Below are 15,166 nucleotides of genomic sequence, written 5' to 3'. Positions count from 1 at the left end.
CAACACCACAACAACAAACCTCTGCTAAATCATATCCCTGAGCACCACATCCAAACGGCTCTTAAACACATCCAGGGATGGCGATTCAACCACCTCCTTGGGGAGCCCATTCCAGTACCTAACCACCCTTTCTGTAAAGAAGTTCTTTCTAATAATCTAAAGGATGTGCCGGGCTGCCTCGTCTTCCTGAGAGCGGCCTATTCAGAACTGGACTCATCTATTTTTGGTGATCCCTGTCACCAGACATTTCGGACAGCGTTGCTGGCTCAGGCAAGCAGAGCTTTTATTACGTGTTTAGGATTCTGTTCTAATACCAGGTTTCACAGCTGACCAAACCCTGACCTTTCTAAGACCTGGACTAACTGGTCAGATACTGTCCTAAAGCTGCTCTGTGTTCCTGATACCTTTAGAACCCAGAACTCTTTTGCTCTCAGCTGTGCATGAACGTGCTCTGATAGTAGGAAAGGAAAAGTAAGGCATGAAGCAGAACTAGTGAGTGAGCAGAAGAGAACCTGCTGTGCTTCAAGATGGTTCCAGACCAGAGAAGGTTCTCCTGGCTCTGGATCATGGCTTTTGGATAGTACTTATTATGAAGGTTCCTGCTGGTACCGTTATAAAACATCACTCTTTGGCGAGGATGGCTTTAGTATCGACTCTGAATTGATGCGTCTCTTGTTTTTCAAAGCTGTGGTGCCATCATGTGGCCATTAGGGCTGGTACAGCTGTTAGTCTGTTCGGGGCACTGCCGTTGTGTTCATGCCTTGGGGACTGCTGGCAGCTCTGCCTTGATTTCCTCTTCTACCCGTGTGGAGCTGTCTGAGCCCTCCTCTGGGCCAAGAGGAGATAAGAGAAGGCTGCAAGGCAGCCTAACTGTGGCTTTCCAACACCTGAAGGGAGCTTACGGGCAGGAGGGGGCTGACTTTTATATTGACTGGTAGCAACAGGACAAAGGGGAACAGCTTTAACCTCGAGGGGAGGTTCAGCTTAAGCGTTAGGAAGAAATCCTTTGCTCAGAGGGTGGTGAGGCCTTGACAAGGGCTGCTCATAGAGTGCCCTGTCAGCCTGATCTGCTGGGGGGCACCCAACCCATGGCAGGGGATGGTGCTGGGTGGGCGTTAAGGTCCTTTTCAACCCAAACCATGTCTCGGTTAAAATGGGAACTGCTTTGAGCTGCGGTTCTTTGTAAGTTGTTCTTGCTGCAGGAAACCCTGGGTATCTAGAAGCACAGTCCTTCCCCCTGAGGAGATCACGGGGCCTGGCCTGCAGCCCGGCCCAGTTCTGCCTGTTCCTCTTTCCTTCGAGTCTTGCTCCTCTTGCATGAGTTTTTGCATGAGTGAGGAGTAAAGCGTAAGGTTTGCTCTTCCGCTCCAGGCGTAGCTTTTACTGCACCTCAAGGAGGCCTCATTGAGACCTTCTGCAGCCCCCGTGCACAAACAGCCTCCTTTTGGGGAGAGGCTGAGCCGGCCCAGCCGCATGATCGCAGTCAGGTGACGACACAGAGCACAACAGCAGCGCGGGATAAGCAGCTCAGTGTGGAGATCTGCCCCGGCCCCTCTGCGAGCTGTTGGAGCTCAGGGAAAATGAGCACCTGGCCCCCTCCTCTGCTCTGGAGCTTGGCCACGGCGTGTCTGACAGGTGAGCCCTCCTCCCGTGACCACTTTGCTTTGTGGGGCTGAATGCTGGGCATGGCAATGTGGTGTGTGCTGGTGGCGATGTGGTGTGTGCTGGTGGCGATGTGGTGTGTGCTGGTGGGGATGTGGTGTGTGCTGGTGGCGGTGTGGTGTGTGCTGGTGAAGCTGCTGGGCTCTTGGAGGTGTTGTGGTAACTGGGTCATGCTAGGAGCACGTATAAAAGTGCCCGAATACTTTCATACTGATGTCCCCGCTCCCGCAGCCCTCAGGCACTCAGTGGGTTGGGGCCTGTGCTCACCAGCCTTTGTTGGAGCAGGACTCTGTGTTGGAACAGAGCTCCATGGTTCCTTTCCCCCTGCCCACAAGGCAGCACTGCGGGGCTGGGTGGTGCTGGAACATCGGCACAGGGGACAGAGAGTCTGTGGGATCTCCTCCTCCTTGGGAATCTCCAGTAGCTGCCTGGATGTGGGACTGGGCACCCGGCTGGGGCAGGGCAAGGCCTGAGGGACACTGAGGTGCTGTGACGACAACTCAGAGTAATTACCTCTCACCTTAAAATGCCCAGGGAGGAGATGGAGGCACCAACCCTGGAGGCATTCAAGAAACTCAGAGGCACTGAGAGATGTGGTTAGTGGGGATGGGCTGATGGTTGGATTAGATGGACTTTATAAAGGTCCTTTCCAACCTTAATGATTCGCTTACCTGGGAGCCTTGTTGTATCTGTCTGGGACAGTCTGGCACATTCATGGAGCCTGGGGAAATTCAGAAGCCAGTTATTCACATGTGGGATTCACCAAAGATGATCTGTACAGAGGGAACTATTAACTCGGTTACCTTTTGTTTTCCTTGGAGGAATGGTTCCTTCAAGAACTGATAGCAGACTGATGTGGGGAAGAGAAGCAAAGGGGCTGCCATCCTACTTATGCCTTTGTTGAGTTCTCAGCCAGTTCCCTGTGCCTCACAGGTCAGCAGGGCTGCATGTCCTGTAATGTAATGTCCATAACATAATGTTATGAAGGTTCAGGTCTGTCATCAAAGGGTCTGTAACCTTCTTTCCACGACATCCTCATGTCTGACTTGCTGTAAAGCAGACTGAGTTAAGGCTGCTGTGTTGGACAAGGGGAATAGTGCATCATGGTGCTGGGTCAAAGCGTGGCCGAGGCAATGCAGCCAGGAGTTGCTCACTGTGTAGGATGAATGTTGATGTCTCCTGCTCTCTAAGATACGTCCCTTGGGCAAACAAACATGAAACAAAACCCTCGCTGTTAAATTCAGTGCTTCTCTTCTGGGAGAAAACAGCAAGATGTGGCAGCGGCCCAGACGGCTGCTGCTCATCTGCTGCCTGTCCAGGAGTTACAGAAAGGCCGGGTGTTCTGCGCTCTGCAGTACAAAGCGGTCAGTATAACGCATAGGAGGGAGCCCTCTGAGCGGCCTGTTTCCATGTGATCACAAGGCTGTAAGGACTCTTTCATTCGCTGTCCTGTTTTTTGCTGTAGAAATGCAACTGGTGTTACCAGCCAACTTCATTGGCGTGTTGTTGCTTATGCTGGGGTGGTGCTGAGCCCTCCCAGCAGGGATGTCCAGCATTGTGTGGGTGGGTGTAGCTCAGGGAGAAGAAACCCAAGGAGATCATTGCAGCGACCCAAGAAACCCCAGCCACTCAATGCCTGTCTGACGGCCTCTGAGCACTGCACCATCATCCTGCTCCCATCGTTCCTCATCCGAACTTGCTCCTTGTTGCGTTTAGTTGTATGGGTTTTTCCTCCATCCTGAGACTGAGAAGCATCCATTCCCTGCGCTCACGTCCTTCTGAGATCACTTTCATCAGCAGACACAGTTTCAGTCTATTGCATTTCACAGCAAAACAACCTGCGCTGCAGCGATACCCCCGGCTCTCTGAAGATTACAGCTCCTTGGCTGTGAAACACTCCTGCTCTTATGGTGGGAGGGATTTGGGAATCAAAGCTAGTCTGCCCACAGGCAGGTTCCCTTTGGGTTATACTGCACGCACCCAGAGCGGCTTAACTAAAAATCCCAAACCCGTGACTTTTCTTCCTCAATCCCTTTAACCAAGATGGGATGAAGCAGGCGGCTGCTTGACGAGCATCTAAAATCAGATTGAGGGATCTCGGGGTAAGCTGGGCTCAGCACCACCAGCAAAAACAAGTGTTTCAAGCAGGTCTCACAACCCTTCATCATGGAGAGGGTGAGAACGGAGGATGGATCCCTGGGCTAAGGCCAAAGGGGATGAAGTTCAACAAGACCAAATGCCAGGTCCTGCGCTTTGGCCACAACAATCCCAGTCAGCGCTACAGGCTTACAGAACCATGGCACTAACCTTGGTGATTCTATGGCTCTGTGATGCTCAGATGCTGCCAATGTTTCTGCATTGCTTTGTGATGGCATGTGTCAGAAGGCAATTTCTGGACACCAAACGAGGACACAAAGGTTCAGACATAATGGGAAGCCTTCATTGAGGGAAGAACGATAACTTGGCCGTTGATTATGTTTATTTTCTTTCTTTTAGGTATTGCTTTAGGCCAGGCAACCACCACCCAGCCCCCTGTTGTGTCGACCCCGCTACTTCTGAGTGCTGCACCAACCCCAATGTCTCCTATTGCCCCTGCGACCTCGGCCCCCACGTCCCCATCTGCTGCTGGGATGCTCTCAGCTGGAACAGTGACAAACGTCACCACCCCTACAGCTGTGCCATCTGCTGTCTCAAGCACAAACCCTCCCTCTCCAGCTCTGCCCACCACCCCACGCATCACTGCGCTCACCTCTGGGCTTGCAACCACCCCCCATACAACCACAGCCTCTCCTGGGGACCCATCGGTGCTCCCACCCCTCAGCACCACTGAGCCCTCAAACTGCAGCAGAGTGAACGTGACAGCGTGTGCTCCTTGCTCCCCAGGGACCATTCCCAGCAACGGTAAGAGCCAGGGCTCACCCTCTCCTATGCTGGGTGGCAAAGGGAGTGACCAAGGGAGGCAAGACCAGCTTGTAGTGGATGCTCTCAGGTAACTGCAGAGGACAGGAGGTAATTTCCACCACGCTGTGTAGAAGTTGTGCCCTGATGAGACCTTCTCCTCTTGCTCGTGATTGGCTCCTGCAGTGCCAAGGACTGGTTTCTGCATGGAGCTGGGGTGTGGATCTGCTGTGTGCCACCACTGCAAGCCCCACACAATTGTTCTGTGCGGTTCAGATTTGTTTTATGGAGCTCATGTCGGGTGGGAATGCTGCGCTGCCTGTGTGCAAAGGAAAGCTGGTTCTGCTTAAGGCAGATTCTCTGCTTCGGGCTCTTCTGCTTCAGTTGTGCTTCCCACAGATGTAAATTTATCAGAAATCAAAAGGAGTGCTTTTATTTTAACTACTGTGTGGTGGTGGGGAAGGATTGGGAGCATAGATTGCCTTACAGCTGTTCTCCTGTCCAATGGTGCACAGCAGCATCCCTACCATCCATATGATTATTTTCTACCCCCAAAAACTATCTTGCTGGAGGGGCTGGATCCAAACACCCGTGTCCATTGCTGTGATCACTGGACAAGCCAAGGGGATGGACGAGGGGTTGAAGTGAAGCCTCACGGTGCTGATCCTGCTCTCTCTGTCTCTGTTCAGACACCTGGAGCTGCTCGTGCTGCATGGAGGGCTCATGTGTGGAGCCCAGCTCCTGTGCTCCTTGCCCAATGGGGCACTACCAGCCTGCGAGGGGGCAGCAGCAGTGCCTGCCGTGTCCAAAGGGGCGTTACGCCAAGTAGGTGTTGGCCTCCGCTGGGCCTGGACGTGGTTGTGTTCTCCCTTATAGCGCTTCCCATTTTGTCAGTCCTTGGGGCCTTGTGGGCCTCCAGGTGCCTCAAGTCCCTGAGGTGTCAGCCATGCCCGAGGCCTGTCCCTGCACCAGGATGGGCACCAGCCTTGGTCTAACCCAGCCTGTGGCCTTGGTGCCTCAGGGACAGAGAGCAGCCGTGGCAGCTGCCCAGGGCTCCAACAGCTGGGCTTCACATTTCTGTCATATTTGGGCAACCCGGAGTCCCTGCGAGCAGCTCTGTGTCTGATGCAGCCTTGTGCTGCTTTGGTTTAAGTATTTGCTTCTATTCCTGTTGTCTTCATAGTTTTTATCCCTCCACAAATCTTGCTCGGCCCTGGGGGTTCTGAAAGAATAAAGAGCACGTCTTTGTTTTCCTTCAAAGCATCCCTGGCTGCTAACAGAGTCTGAAGCCCACATGCTTTCGGTTGAGGATTTGGCTCGATTGGTGATGAATGCACCAGATTTCCTCCTCCTTGCTGTCCTCCCTCTCCTCCCAGAAGCCTGACATGGCGCATCCCTATTCCCTGTTATTCCGGGTCCCACCAGTGCCTGTGGCTCAATTTCCTTTCCATAGAATCATAGAACTGTAGAGGTCGGATGGGAACTCTGGAAATCATCCAGCCCAACCCCCTGCTAAAGCAGGTTCCCTATAATAGATTGAGCAGGAAAGCAGGAGGATCTTGAGTATGTCCAGAGAAAGAGATTCCACAGTCCCTCTGGGCAGCCCGTTCCCTGTTTCTAGACCCAGCAGTGAAACAGAGCTGCGCTTCACTGCCTCCAGCACAAAGGAGCCTCAGTAAGAGCAAACCATGCTAACCTCTGCTCCATTCCCCCAGCACTACGAGGAGCACCGTGTGCTCACCCTGCCTGCCCGGCCACTACGCCAACGAGTTGGGGGCCGCAGCCTGCAGCGTGTGCCAGAAAGGTAGGGCTGTTTGTATGCAACCCCGTGCGTTACCATCACACTGCACAGGCTTTTTACCCATGGCCAGATGCAATTAACTGGGTTAAAAGCACCGATGAGTAAATGGGTTATTCTGTTCAGGCCAAAAATAGACCAGCACATCTTTTCTTACGCTGCTATGGATGTTCTTATTAAAAATGAAAGCACAGGTCTGACATGCAGTCACGCTCCTGTTTGCAACAAGCTAGTGCTAATACTGTAGGCAATACTAAATAGCACATGCAATGCAACAGCTATTCTGGGTGGCAGTGAAGAGCTCTTTACTCATGCACAAGTCGTCCTTCCAAAATCTGTGCACAAAACTGCTCGTCTCACACCCGAATCTTGGCTGTCATTCGCTGCGTTTGGGAGGAAAAACATAAATAAGCAGCATTTGGAAGCTGCCACGGGTGACGGTGTGTGCCACCTCACTGCCTGAACTCGGTGGGTTCTTACATTAGACCACAGAGGATTCTATGAGCATGGCCTCTAGATCATGCAGCTATGGAAGTGAATAAGCTGCTTTTCTCTTGCAAGGTGAGGGAGGGAGGGGGGATTTGCTTCCCTCCTGCTCAGCTGTAGCTCACGGCACGTGGTTTTTATGCCTCCTGCCCACACTGCAGGGAGCGAGAGCCTGTTTGTTTGCCTGCAGAACAGGAACGACTGACAACACGGGGACAGGGATGGTGGAGGGAAGATCCTGAGAACTTTCTCCTTTTTCCTCCAGGTTATTTCAGCTCCCAGCAAAATGCAGCTTTTTGTCTGCCTTGCCTGCCTGGATCGTTCTGCAAGTAAGGAATCCTCGTGTGACCTTGGCTGGGGTGGGGCGGCACATCTGGTAGCAGCCGCTGAGCACCATTAGTGGCCAGAGGGCTCTGAGGGCTGTAGGGATATTGGTGCTGAGGTTGGGATGAGATGCTACAAAAGGGGGAGGATTCTGACAGCTGTGCTGAAGTCAAGGGAAGGACAAAAGCTGGTTTGTGCGCTCTGGGGTCAGTCCTATCCCCATCCCCACCTCAGCTGGGCTGGGGGCTGGTGGAGATTGAGGCACCTCGACTCAGCTGTTCCCTGGTGGAGGAAAAGGGCACCTGGGAGAGGTGAACTTTGCAGCCCAAGTTCACTTTAATTGCTACTAAAGCAGATCTGGGTCTTTTGTAGCCACGTGGCTGTTTGTTCTTCTCAGCATCTACTGAGCGGTTCCAGTGCTGAGGAACAGCTCTGGCTGGGAGAATGAGTTCCTACAAGCTTAATGCAAATAAGAGAGCAAGGAAAGGATAGAAATGCCATCACGCTCCCAACCCTAATGAGACACGTGGGAGAAACTACACTGCAGGTAGACACCACAAATGCCTACAGCATAGTAAAAGCTGTAAGAGAGAGGAGCATTCAGCCTTGAGCTGTGCGTGCATAAAGAAGCAGATGGGTTGGGTTGGGCTGTCTCAGTGCTGGGCTCATGGTGCTGTCTCGCTGTTGTCCCTCCCAGCACCACTGGCTGCACGCTGTGTCTGGCCTGTCCTGCTGGGCACGAGGCTCCACGTGAGGCTGCTGAGGAATGTACGCCGTGCCGGGCAGGTGGGTGGTGTGACAGGTTGTGATGGTGGGCACTGAACAACCTCAGTGCACTGCATGGTTTAGAGCGATAACAGTGTGTGAGCTCAGCACCAGGATGGAGGGATTGCTCCCCACATTCGATCCTTTAACCCGGAGGACGTTGCTCCCTGCCACCACGAGTGGTCCAGCTGACAGCAGCTGAGCAAACCATCGCTGTCTGAGCAATGGGAAAGTGCTGGTGGCTGTCCCAGTGTGGCTGCACACATTGTGCCAAGCCCTCCTCCAGCGAGAGCACTGCTGGGCTGCACTGGAACAAGGTGGCCAGATGTATTTCAAGCAAACCAGCATTAATGTCTTTGAGATCATGGCTTCCCTGACCTGTCATTCCCACAAAGCTTAGGAAACAGCCTGATGTTAAACTGCACTCAGCAAGCTCCAAACAGCTGGGAAAGGTGCTTGAACCTGGAATTAGAGGGGACGAAACACTGCTGACCTCTGGCTCCCGCCTCCCCTCTGCTCTAAAGCTGCCAGCTCAGCACTAATCCAGCTCCCGCCTTACTCCCACTGTTTTCACATTTGAAACCAGGTATTGGTCAGACTCCTTCCTTTTGCTTTTGTTCTTTCCTTCCTGCCCCTTTGCCACCCAGCTGCTACCAAAGTTCAGGCTCAGCTTTTGTCATGCACATGAAGTATTTCATGCATTTTTCTCCTCGTGCCTTTGAAAGCAGACTCATCCATATGCAATTGCAAAGAGCCCTGGGTCCAGTCCCACATGCTAATGTGCTCTTTTGCTATTTAGGTACATTCAAAGGTCTGGGTGATGACGCCTGCAAGCCCTGCAAGCCAGGGGAATACCAACTGCAGCGGGGCCAGGACAGCTGTGATCTGTGCCCAGAGAACCACTACTGTCCCGTGAGTCTGCTCTGGCTGATTTGGCAGCTGGGATTAATGAGTACAGCTAATACACTTTTAATTAAGGCCAATTTTAGCTTAGCTTATTTCCCTTTCTTAAATACAGACAAGAGCCCTCACAGAGCACTGCGGTTGCAATTAGAGCACCAGGAGGCTGGCTTTGTTCCACCCTAGGCCTTGGTGAGCCATCAGGGCACAGTCAGGGGATAAGATATCCATTAATGAGGTACAGAAGTGTTTAAAACACAACAAGACCTGAATTCAATGACAGCAGGTTCAGTTATCGGTCCTTGGATGTTGCAGGTCCTCAGGTGGCTGCTAGTTCTACCGCTGCCTCAGTCTGTCATTTCTAACATCTATTCTGAGACAGCAAGGCAGTGGGTACTTCGTAAAGCAGGTTTCACAGCACGCCCCAACTCAAGAAGGCATCACAGCATCGTTTGAGTTGGAAGAGACCTATCAGGGCCATCTGGTCCAACTCCCCTGCAGTGCACAGGGACACCAACGGCTCCATCAGGTGCTCAGAGCCGTGTCCAGCTTGACCTTGAGTGTCCCTAAGGATGGGGTTCACCCTTTCTCCAAGTAACCCGTGCCAGTGCCTCCCTGAAACATGCTACACACATGCTATACGTAGTACAAAGGCAATGCTTACTCTCCTGCTACCTTCTCTGCTGTTTGGCACTGAGGAATTTGCTTTTCCTCTTGGTTAGAGCCCAGATGTGAACCCAATCAAGTGCCCTCCCGATGCCTTCTGCCCCACGGGCAGCACAGCACCCCAGTACTGCATGGAGGTCTTCCTGTACAAGGTGGGCAGCTCCTGCCAGCTGACACCACTGGTGATCGTCCTCCTGGCCCTCTTCTCAGCAGGTGAGCATTGCTCTTATGTCTCCACGCAGTGCACACTGTGCTTCCTTAAAGTTGGATTTCTTGTTAAGTCTTTCTGGTTGTTCACCTGTTTAAATGGGAGCAGAAAGCTGTTGTCCTTTCCTTGTTCCTAGCAAAAAGGGCTGCAGAGCCATAAGCTGTCCTTGTGCCTGTTCTTCCTTAAGGCTTCCCTCATCCTGACAGCACAGTGACCTACAGAGTCGTAATATGAATACTGGAGTCAGGCTGCTGTAATGTGGCCAACAGGGTAAAAGTGGTTTATATGCACAAATTGCCTTTGAAAACGCGCCTCCTCCACACCGAACAAGTTGTCGTTTTCATGCAGTACTTTCTATGCAAATGATAGTCCTTCCCACATTTGCAAGTGGGAATATCACTGAATATTAAATAGGGATATTATACGAGTAAGATGATGGATTTCTGGTTGTTGTTCATCCTTGGGAGGCAGCTGTGTGTAGAGGCTCCAAAAGAGGCATTTCTCAGCCCAGAAGAAAGAAAATGGACAATGTCCCTTCATGTCTGAGACTCTGGGTTTCCTGAAAGCATTCCCCTTGCCCACAGTTAATGCTTTTCCAGCTCAAGATGAGCCATTCGTGCAGTGATGGGGAAGCAGGCACCGGGCATGGGAAATGCAGACACCTGCAACCTGCAGTAATTGTCTCATTAAAGGATATGGCAGGAAGGTGGATGGGTCCTTAGCAAGGAAGCTACACCAGGAACGCTCATCCCAAAACAACAAAAGGGCATTCACCGTTAAGACAAAAGAAAAAGTAAGAATTGTGTAGTTTTAGGTCCAAGTCTGGGGGAGGAAGTTGGATCAGAGGCAACAGCTATGATGCAAAGAGCAGCTCTTACTGTTAGGGACTGTAAAAAGAGCAGGAGAGCAAGCTGGAATAGGGGTGTGCAAACTGAGACTGATCACTGCACAGGCATGTAAAAAGACCTGCAGTGTTAAGTGCCACTTGTGCCAACAGCTCTCCTGCCAGGAGGCTTTCATCTCCTCCTGCTCCTCCAAGGCATGAAAGCCACATGCCCACGAGTTGCTGCTTTAAGCTCAACAGTTCTGTGCCCCTGAAAGGCTCCTCTTCCAGTCCAGCTCACTACTGTTAAGAGGGCAGAGGGGACATCAGTCAGATCTTATTCCTCACAGCAAATGGGGAGCAAGGCTTCTCCAACAACAATGCAGCATTATTAGCTCTTATCCAAGTCCTGTCTTAGCACCTGAGGACTCCACGGCCATAAACAAGGACAAAATGCACTGCTGTGCTGGGCAGGTGATGGAGCGCTGGAACAGGGACTGGACAGGGTTCCCTCCCTGGGGAACCTCCACCTGAGGTGTCAGACCACAGTCCAAAAATGTGCCAGGAAAGCTGCCAGCTAAAGTGAGTATTAATTAGAGAAAGTAGATCTAAATGAAGCACAGGAAGGGGTCATCCATGCAGGAACAATGGCCCGTTAATCAGTGTCTCTAATAAACAAGTCTGAGAGTCACGGAACAATGTCCCCCAGGGAAGCCCTGGGTGGCAAAGTTTGCTATGAAGAGGGGCAAAAGAAGCAGCCCACACAGGAACCTGCCAGCATTTCATGGCTGGGTAACAGCTTAATTGTTTGCTGTGAGGTTGTCTGCTCGCACAGTCCACATTTGGATGCGTTTGTCTGGACATATTGCATCACGGTGACAGATTCACACTCTTCTGTTTAGGTCAATTTTCCTTGATTATGCTTATGCCAGAACCAGACCAACAGAAATGTCACAGCACTTGATGTTTTGCAATTATTTCCATGTCTACGCACAGCCAAAAAGAAATGCTTTCTGACAGCCCTGATCCCAGTCTAGACTCGGAGTTGATCTAGGTCAGTTACTTCTTGAGCTTCGTTATAAGCACCACACAGAGCAAAAGCAATTCCCAGCGGGGTGGGACAAGTGCAATGAGAATGCATTGATAAGATGCTGGGTGGGAAATGAGAGATGTGCCACTGCCTCACCACCATTACTGCAAAAAAAACTGCTTCCTTATGGGTTAACCAGATAATACAGCAATCAGAAAGCACTTACAACAAGCACTTGATGTTTTACCTTCCTCTTTGAAAGTTAACTGTCATTGTTTATGTTCCTCGCAGGTGCAATTCTTATCATCTTTGTATTAATCCTGAGAAGAAAGCAAGCATATAGCACAAAGTCCTTAAAGTCCCTGCTGCTACCACGAGGATCAGAGCAGCACGCGACGTATGGAGTGATGGAGCACACAGAGCCGGTGTATGCTGGCTGGTAGAGGGAGGAAGGCTACCTGCAAGCACCGTGTTCCCTATTCTGCAGGGCAATGCTCATGTGAAAAATGCCTGGCCATCACCAACCTATTCCCGTATAGCTAAAATAACTACAGAGAAGCGAAATGCAAATCATGTTTTCAGCTGTGACTTTCTGTGCTGACCACCCCGGTTGGCTGCTGTTCTACATGAAATGGACTGAACAGCAGAAGCGTCCCCCTTCGATTTCCAGCTCCACTCACAATAAACATGGTGTTTTTTTTCCCTTTCCTTAAGAAATTTCAGCAGTCAGCTCAACAGCTGGAGCAAAGAGCAGCTGCTGCAGATACTGCGGTTCCCATAGCACAATTGTTTCTACCCAAGCAGGAACCAAGACAAATGTTCTTCCTTTGAGGAATATGCACATTTACTTATTTATTTGCCACTCTCAACACTTCACACTATACTTGAAATTGAGGGTCAAATGAAAAAAGGAATCCCTAAACTTTCCCCTTCCTATCAACTGTGGGAAAACACGTGCAGCCGAACTTATGGCTGATTCCCAGACAAATGTGTCCCTTCTGTTTCCTGCTGCGGTCTCTGATGCCGTGCTTCATATTACTCCACAGAGCTACAGAAGCAACACCTTCCTCCTCCTCCTCCCCCAGTGAAATTCATTCACATACCAGGCAGGCTGCAAAGCCCTGCTCAGATCATCCAGCTGTGATGCTTCCACAGCGCTGCGCCTCATCAGCTCTGAGAGCCCTGGTAAATACAGTACTTACTATTATGAGAGCTGTGCTTTCAAGTGAGTGTGCGCGGAGGTGGAAGCAGGTGTTACTTCTCACTGGAGTCCTTTCCCTGAGCTAAAGCAGCAGCAGCCAGCTGAAGGATCCCAGCTGGTGGGGGTTAAGTGGCTGCTGCCCTCCGCTGCTGGTTCTTCTCCCCCCTGGGGAGGTCACTGTGCTTTTCAAGAAAAAGGAAATAAATAACCAGAAAAAAAAGCAGTTCTCTGATCTGTTTCAGATCTGACAGATGAGTAAATGGACAGGAAGAGAGGTGCGTTATCCTCTGTGGTAAGCAATAATGCAGCTGGTAACCCTGCCACCTGCAGCAGCAGCAGCATGGACCGATCACACACCAAGCTCAGCCCCATTCCAAGACCCTTTCTACCCTCGGTCTCCACATTCCCACTCAAAGCTGGTTACCTCCCATCCTCACGCTCTGTTCTTTTCTTCCCACCTCCTCCTCACTCCCAGCTACTTGCTTGAAATGCGCTGGCTCTCAGAATCTCCTGTTTGCAGCAGCTGGGGCCCTGTCCTTGTGGCTTATGTGGCTGCAGGAAATGATGCTCAACACCCTCTTCTGTACTTCCATCCTGAGAGCTGGGGGACAGGGTGTGCACGGCCCCTCTGCCGGGCTCTCAGACGCTGTCCATAGCACGCAGGCACTACGTTTCTCAGTGGGCACGGTCACAGCTTTCCGCAGCAGCAGCAAAAGGATGGAGTCCTGATATCAGCAGAACGCTAAACCAACAGAGCCAAAGCGTATTTCTGATCTGCTCTTAAAGAAGCACAGCTGCAGTCAGGCACAGAAATTCCACCCATGAAGGGAACCAGCGCTGACCTAAAACCTGCCTGAGAAAGAAAAATGTGGTTGAATTAAAACCTGACCAAACAGGAATGGCAGCGGTGACAGCTGAATGGAGCCGGCAGGACGGCGTGACTGCAGCTCAAAAGTACTTGAGTGAGACACTGAAGTTTCTCTAACAGTCAGACATGGGATGGGATTCAACACTGGAAAAACGGCATTCATCTTTCAAGGTGTTTTGCTTTTCAGAGTAAATGCAAATAGAAGAGCCCCCACAAACTGACCGTAACCATAAAGCTGGAGAACAAAACAAACATTTGATTTTTCTTCCTAGATCGTAAGCAAATTCTTCTAACGTGTTCAACTGAAAATGGCTTCTAGGCTTGCTCATGTAATAAAGGAACAATGAATTCTGAACTTACCTATCACGTGCCAGCTTAGACGAGCTTGCTGGAAAAGGAAATACACACCTCTACTACAAGGGCGAGACGCTAAGAACGTAATTTAATGTCACATAATATAGCACACCGAGATGCTAGTTAGTCGAATTTACCGAAAATCTCTAAGCTGTTGATGCTAAGAGGTATTGAGTTGCAGGCTTCTTTTAAGGATCAATCTCCAAAGCACATAATTAGCACACAAAGTGATTCCCTACACATTCAAAAGCGAACTTCTATTTCGCAGTCTTTTTTGTCTGATGCGAGCTTCCATTGGCCAAGCAGCTTAGTAGCAAAGAGCAGAGAAGAGGTAGAAGGAAGCAGAAAGTCAAACAGCCACTGGCTAAGATCTGTTTGTGTCAGTTGACGTTATGAAAAGAGCGCCGAGAGAAATTTCTTTGAACACTGAAGTCTTTATTTACCCACAGACAGATACAAAAGGGGTGGCTGACCTGCATCCTGCTGTACTAAATGTGCTTGTGGCCCCACCTATGAGGAAAGCAGGGGGCTGTAGGCTCCACAACCGATCTGAGAACCGATGGTGTTTCTGCACCAGTGACAGTCGGTAACTATTGGAGCTGGTGGCTTCTGGAAGGGGGAAATCTACCTATTAGGACATTGGGAACAACTGTTCCAGGGCACCAGAGTCTATGTACGAAGAGAAAAAAAACAATGAAACAACTACAGATTTAACAAATTATAAAAACAGTGGAATGTAAAGGTAAGATTTTATAATAACTTATTTAAAGGTATTCTTATAAAGTCTTCCTTACATGGTATAGCATTCAAACAAATAATGGTCCCAATGACATAAAAATTCCTTCATTTTGTTTCAAAGCGATGAGGATCATCTTTCTACTTTACTACCTGATCTCACTTTCCTGAAGAAGCAATAGAAATGTACACAACACCTTTTGTTTTTGGTTTTCACTTGAGGCACAGGCCTACGCTTCACTCCTGGCATAACAAATATCTACAGAAGAGGGTAAATCTCCCTCCAACTCAACTAAGAAATCTTCATTGTTTCCTTGAGTGCAAGGCTTGGCATACCAGTTTAAAAACACAAACATGTAACACTTCCCTCCCCCGCCGTCATTTTGAACTGAGCTGTTTTTTCCATAATTATTGTTATAGAATTATTTGGGGGGGGGGAAAAAAAACC

At 50.4% G+C, this 15,166-nt stretch overlaps 1 protein-coding gene across 2 annotated transcripts; it reads left to right on the top strand.

Annotated features, from left to right (window-relative positions):
- The first annotated feature begins 1,274 nt into the window (after nucleotides 1–1,274).
- Nucleotides 1,275–12,949, top strand: LOC140251680 (uncharacterized). 2 transcript variants are annotated; one of them, XM_072335707.1, is made up of 9 exons: nucleotides 1,311–1,635; nucleotides 4,159–4,563; nucleotides 5,250–5,385; nucleotides 6,276–6,364; nucleotides 7,110–7,173; nucleotides 7,866–7,954; nucleotides 8,733–8,845; nucleotides 9,556–9,712; nucleotides 11,852–12,271. In XM_072335707.1, the coding sequence occupies exons 1-9, from the start codon at nucleotides 1,581–1,583 to the stop codon at nucleotides 12,001–12,003; spliced, it is 1,260 nt and encodes a 419-aa protein (XP_072191808.1). In that variant the 5' UTR covers nucleotides 1,311–1,580; the 3' UTR covers nucleotides 12,004–12,271. The 2 variants fall into 2 exon arrangements, with proteins under 2 accessions (XP_072191809.1, XP_072191808.1); XM_072335708.1 differs by lacking the exon at nucleotides 9,556–9,712 and having other exon boundaries at nucleotides 1,275–1,635; nucleotides 11,852–12,949.
- The last annotated feature ends 2,217 nt before the right edge of the window (nucleotides 12,950–15,166 follow it).

The sequence above is a fragment of the Excalfactoria chinensis genome, chromosome 4 (genome assembly GCF_039878825.1).
Source record: "Excalfactoria chinensis isolate bCotChi1 chromosome 4, bCotChi1.hap2, whole genome shotgun sequence".
Classification (NCBI taxonomy): Eukaryota; Metazoa; Chordata; class Aves; order Galliformes; family Phasianidae; genus Excalfactoria; species Excalfactoria chinensis.
Note: the sequence above shows the minus strand (reverse complement) of the source record. Positions and strands in the feature narration are given on the sequence as shown.

Bases quoted from the DNA above. Each gene is read 5' to 3' on its own strand.
- LOC140251680 (XM_072335707.1), top strand. From the start codon at position 1,581: ATGAGCACCTGGCCCCCTCCTCTGCTCTGGAGCTTGGCCACGGCGTGT. The intron at 4,564-5,249 runs GTAAGAGCCAGG...GTCTCTGTTCAG, and splicing joins AGGGACCATTCCCAGCAACG to ACACCTGGAGCTGCTCGTGC. The intron at 7,174-7,865 runs GTAAGGAATCCT...TGTCCCTCCCAG, and splicing joins CTGCCTGGATCGTTCTGCAA to CACCACTGGCTGCACGCTGT.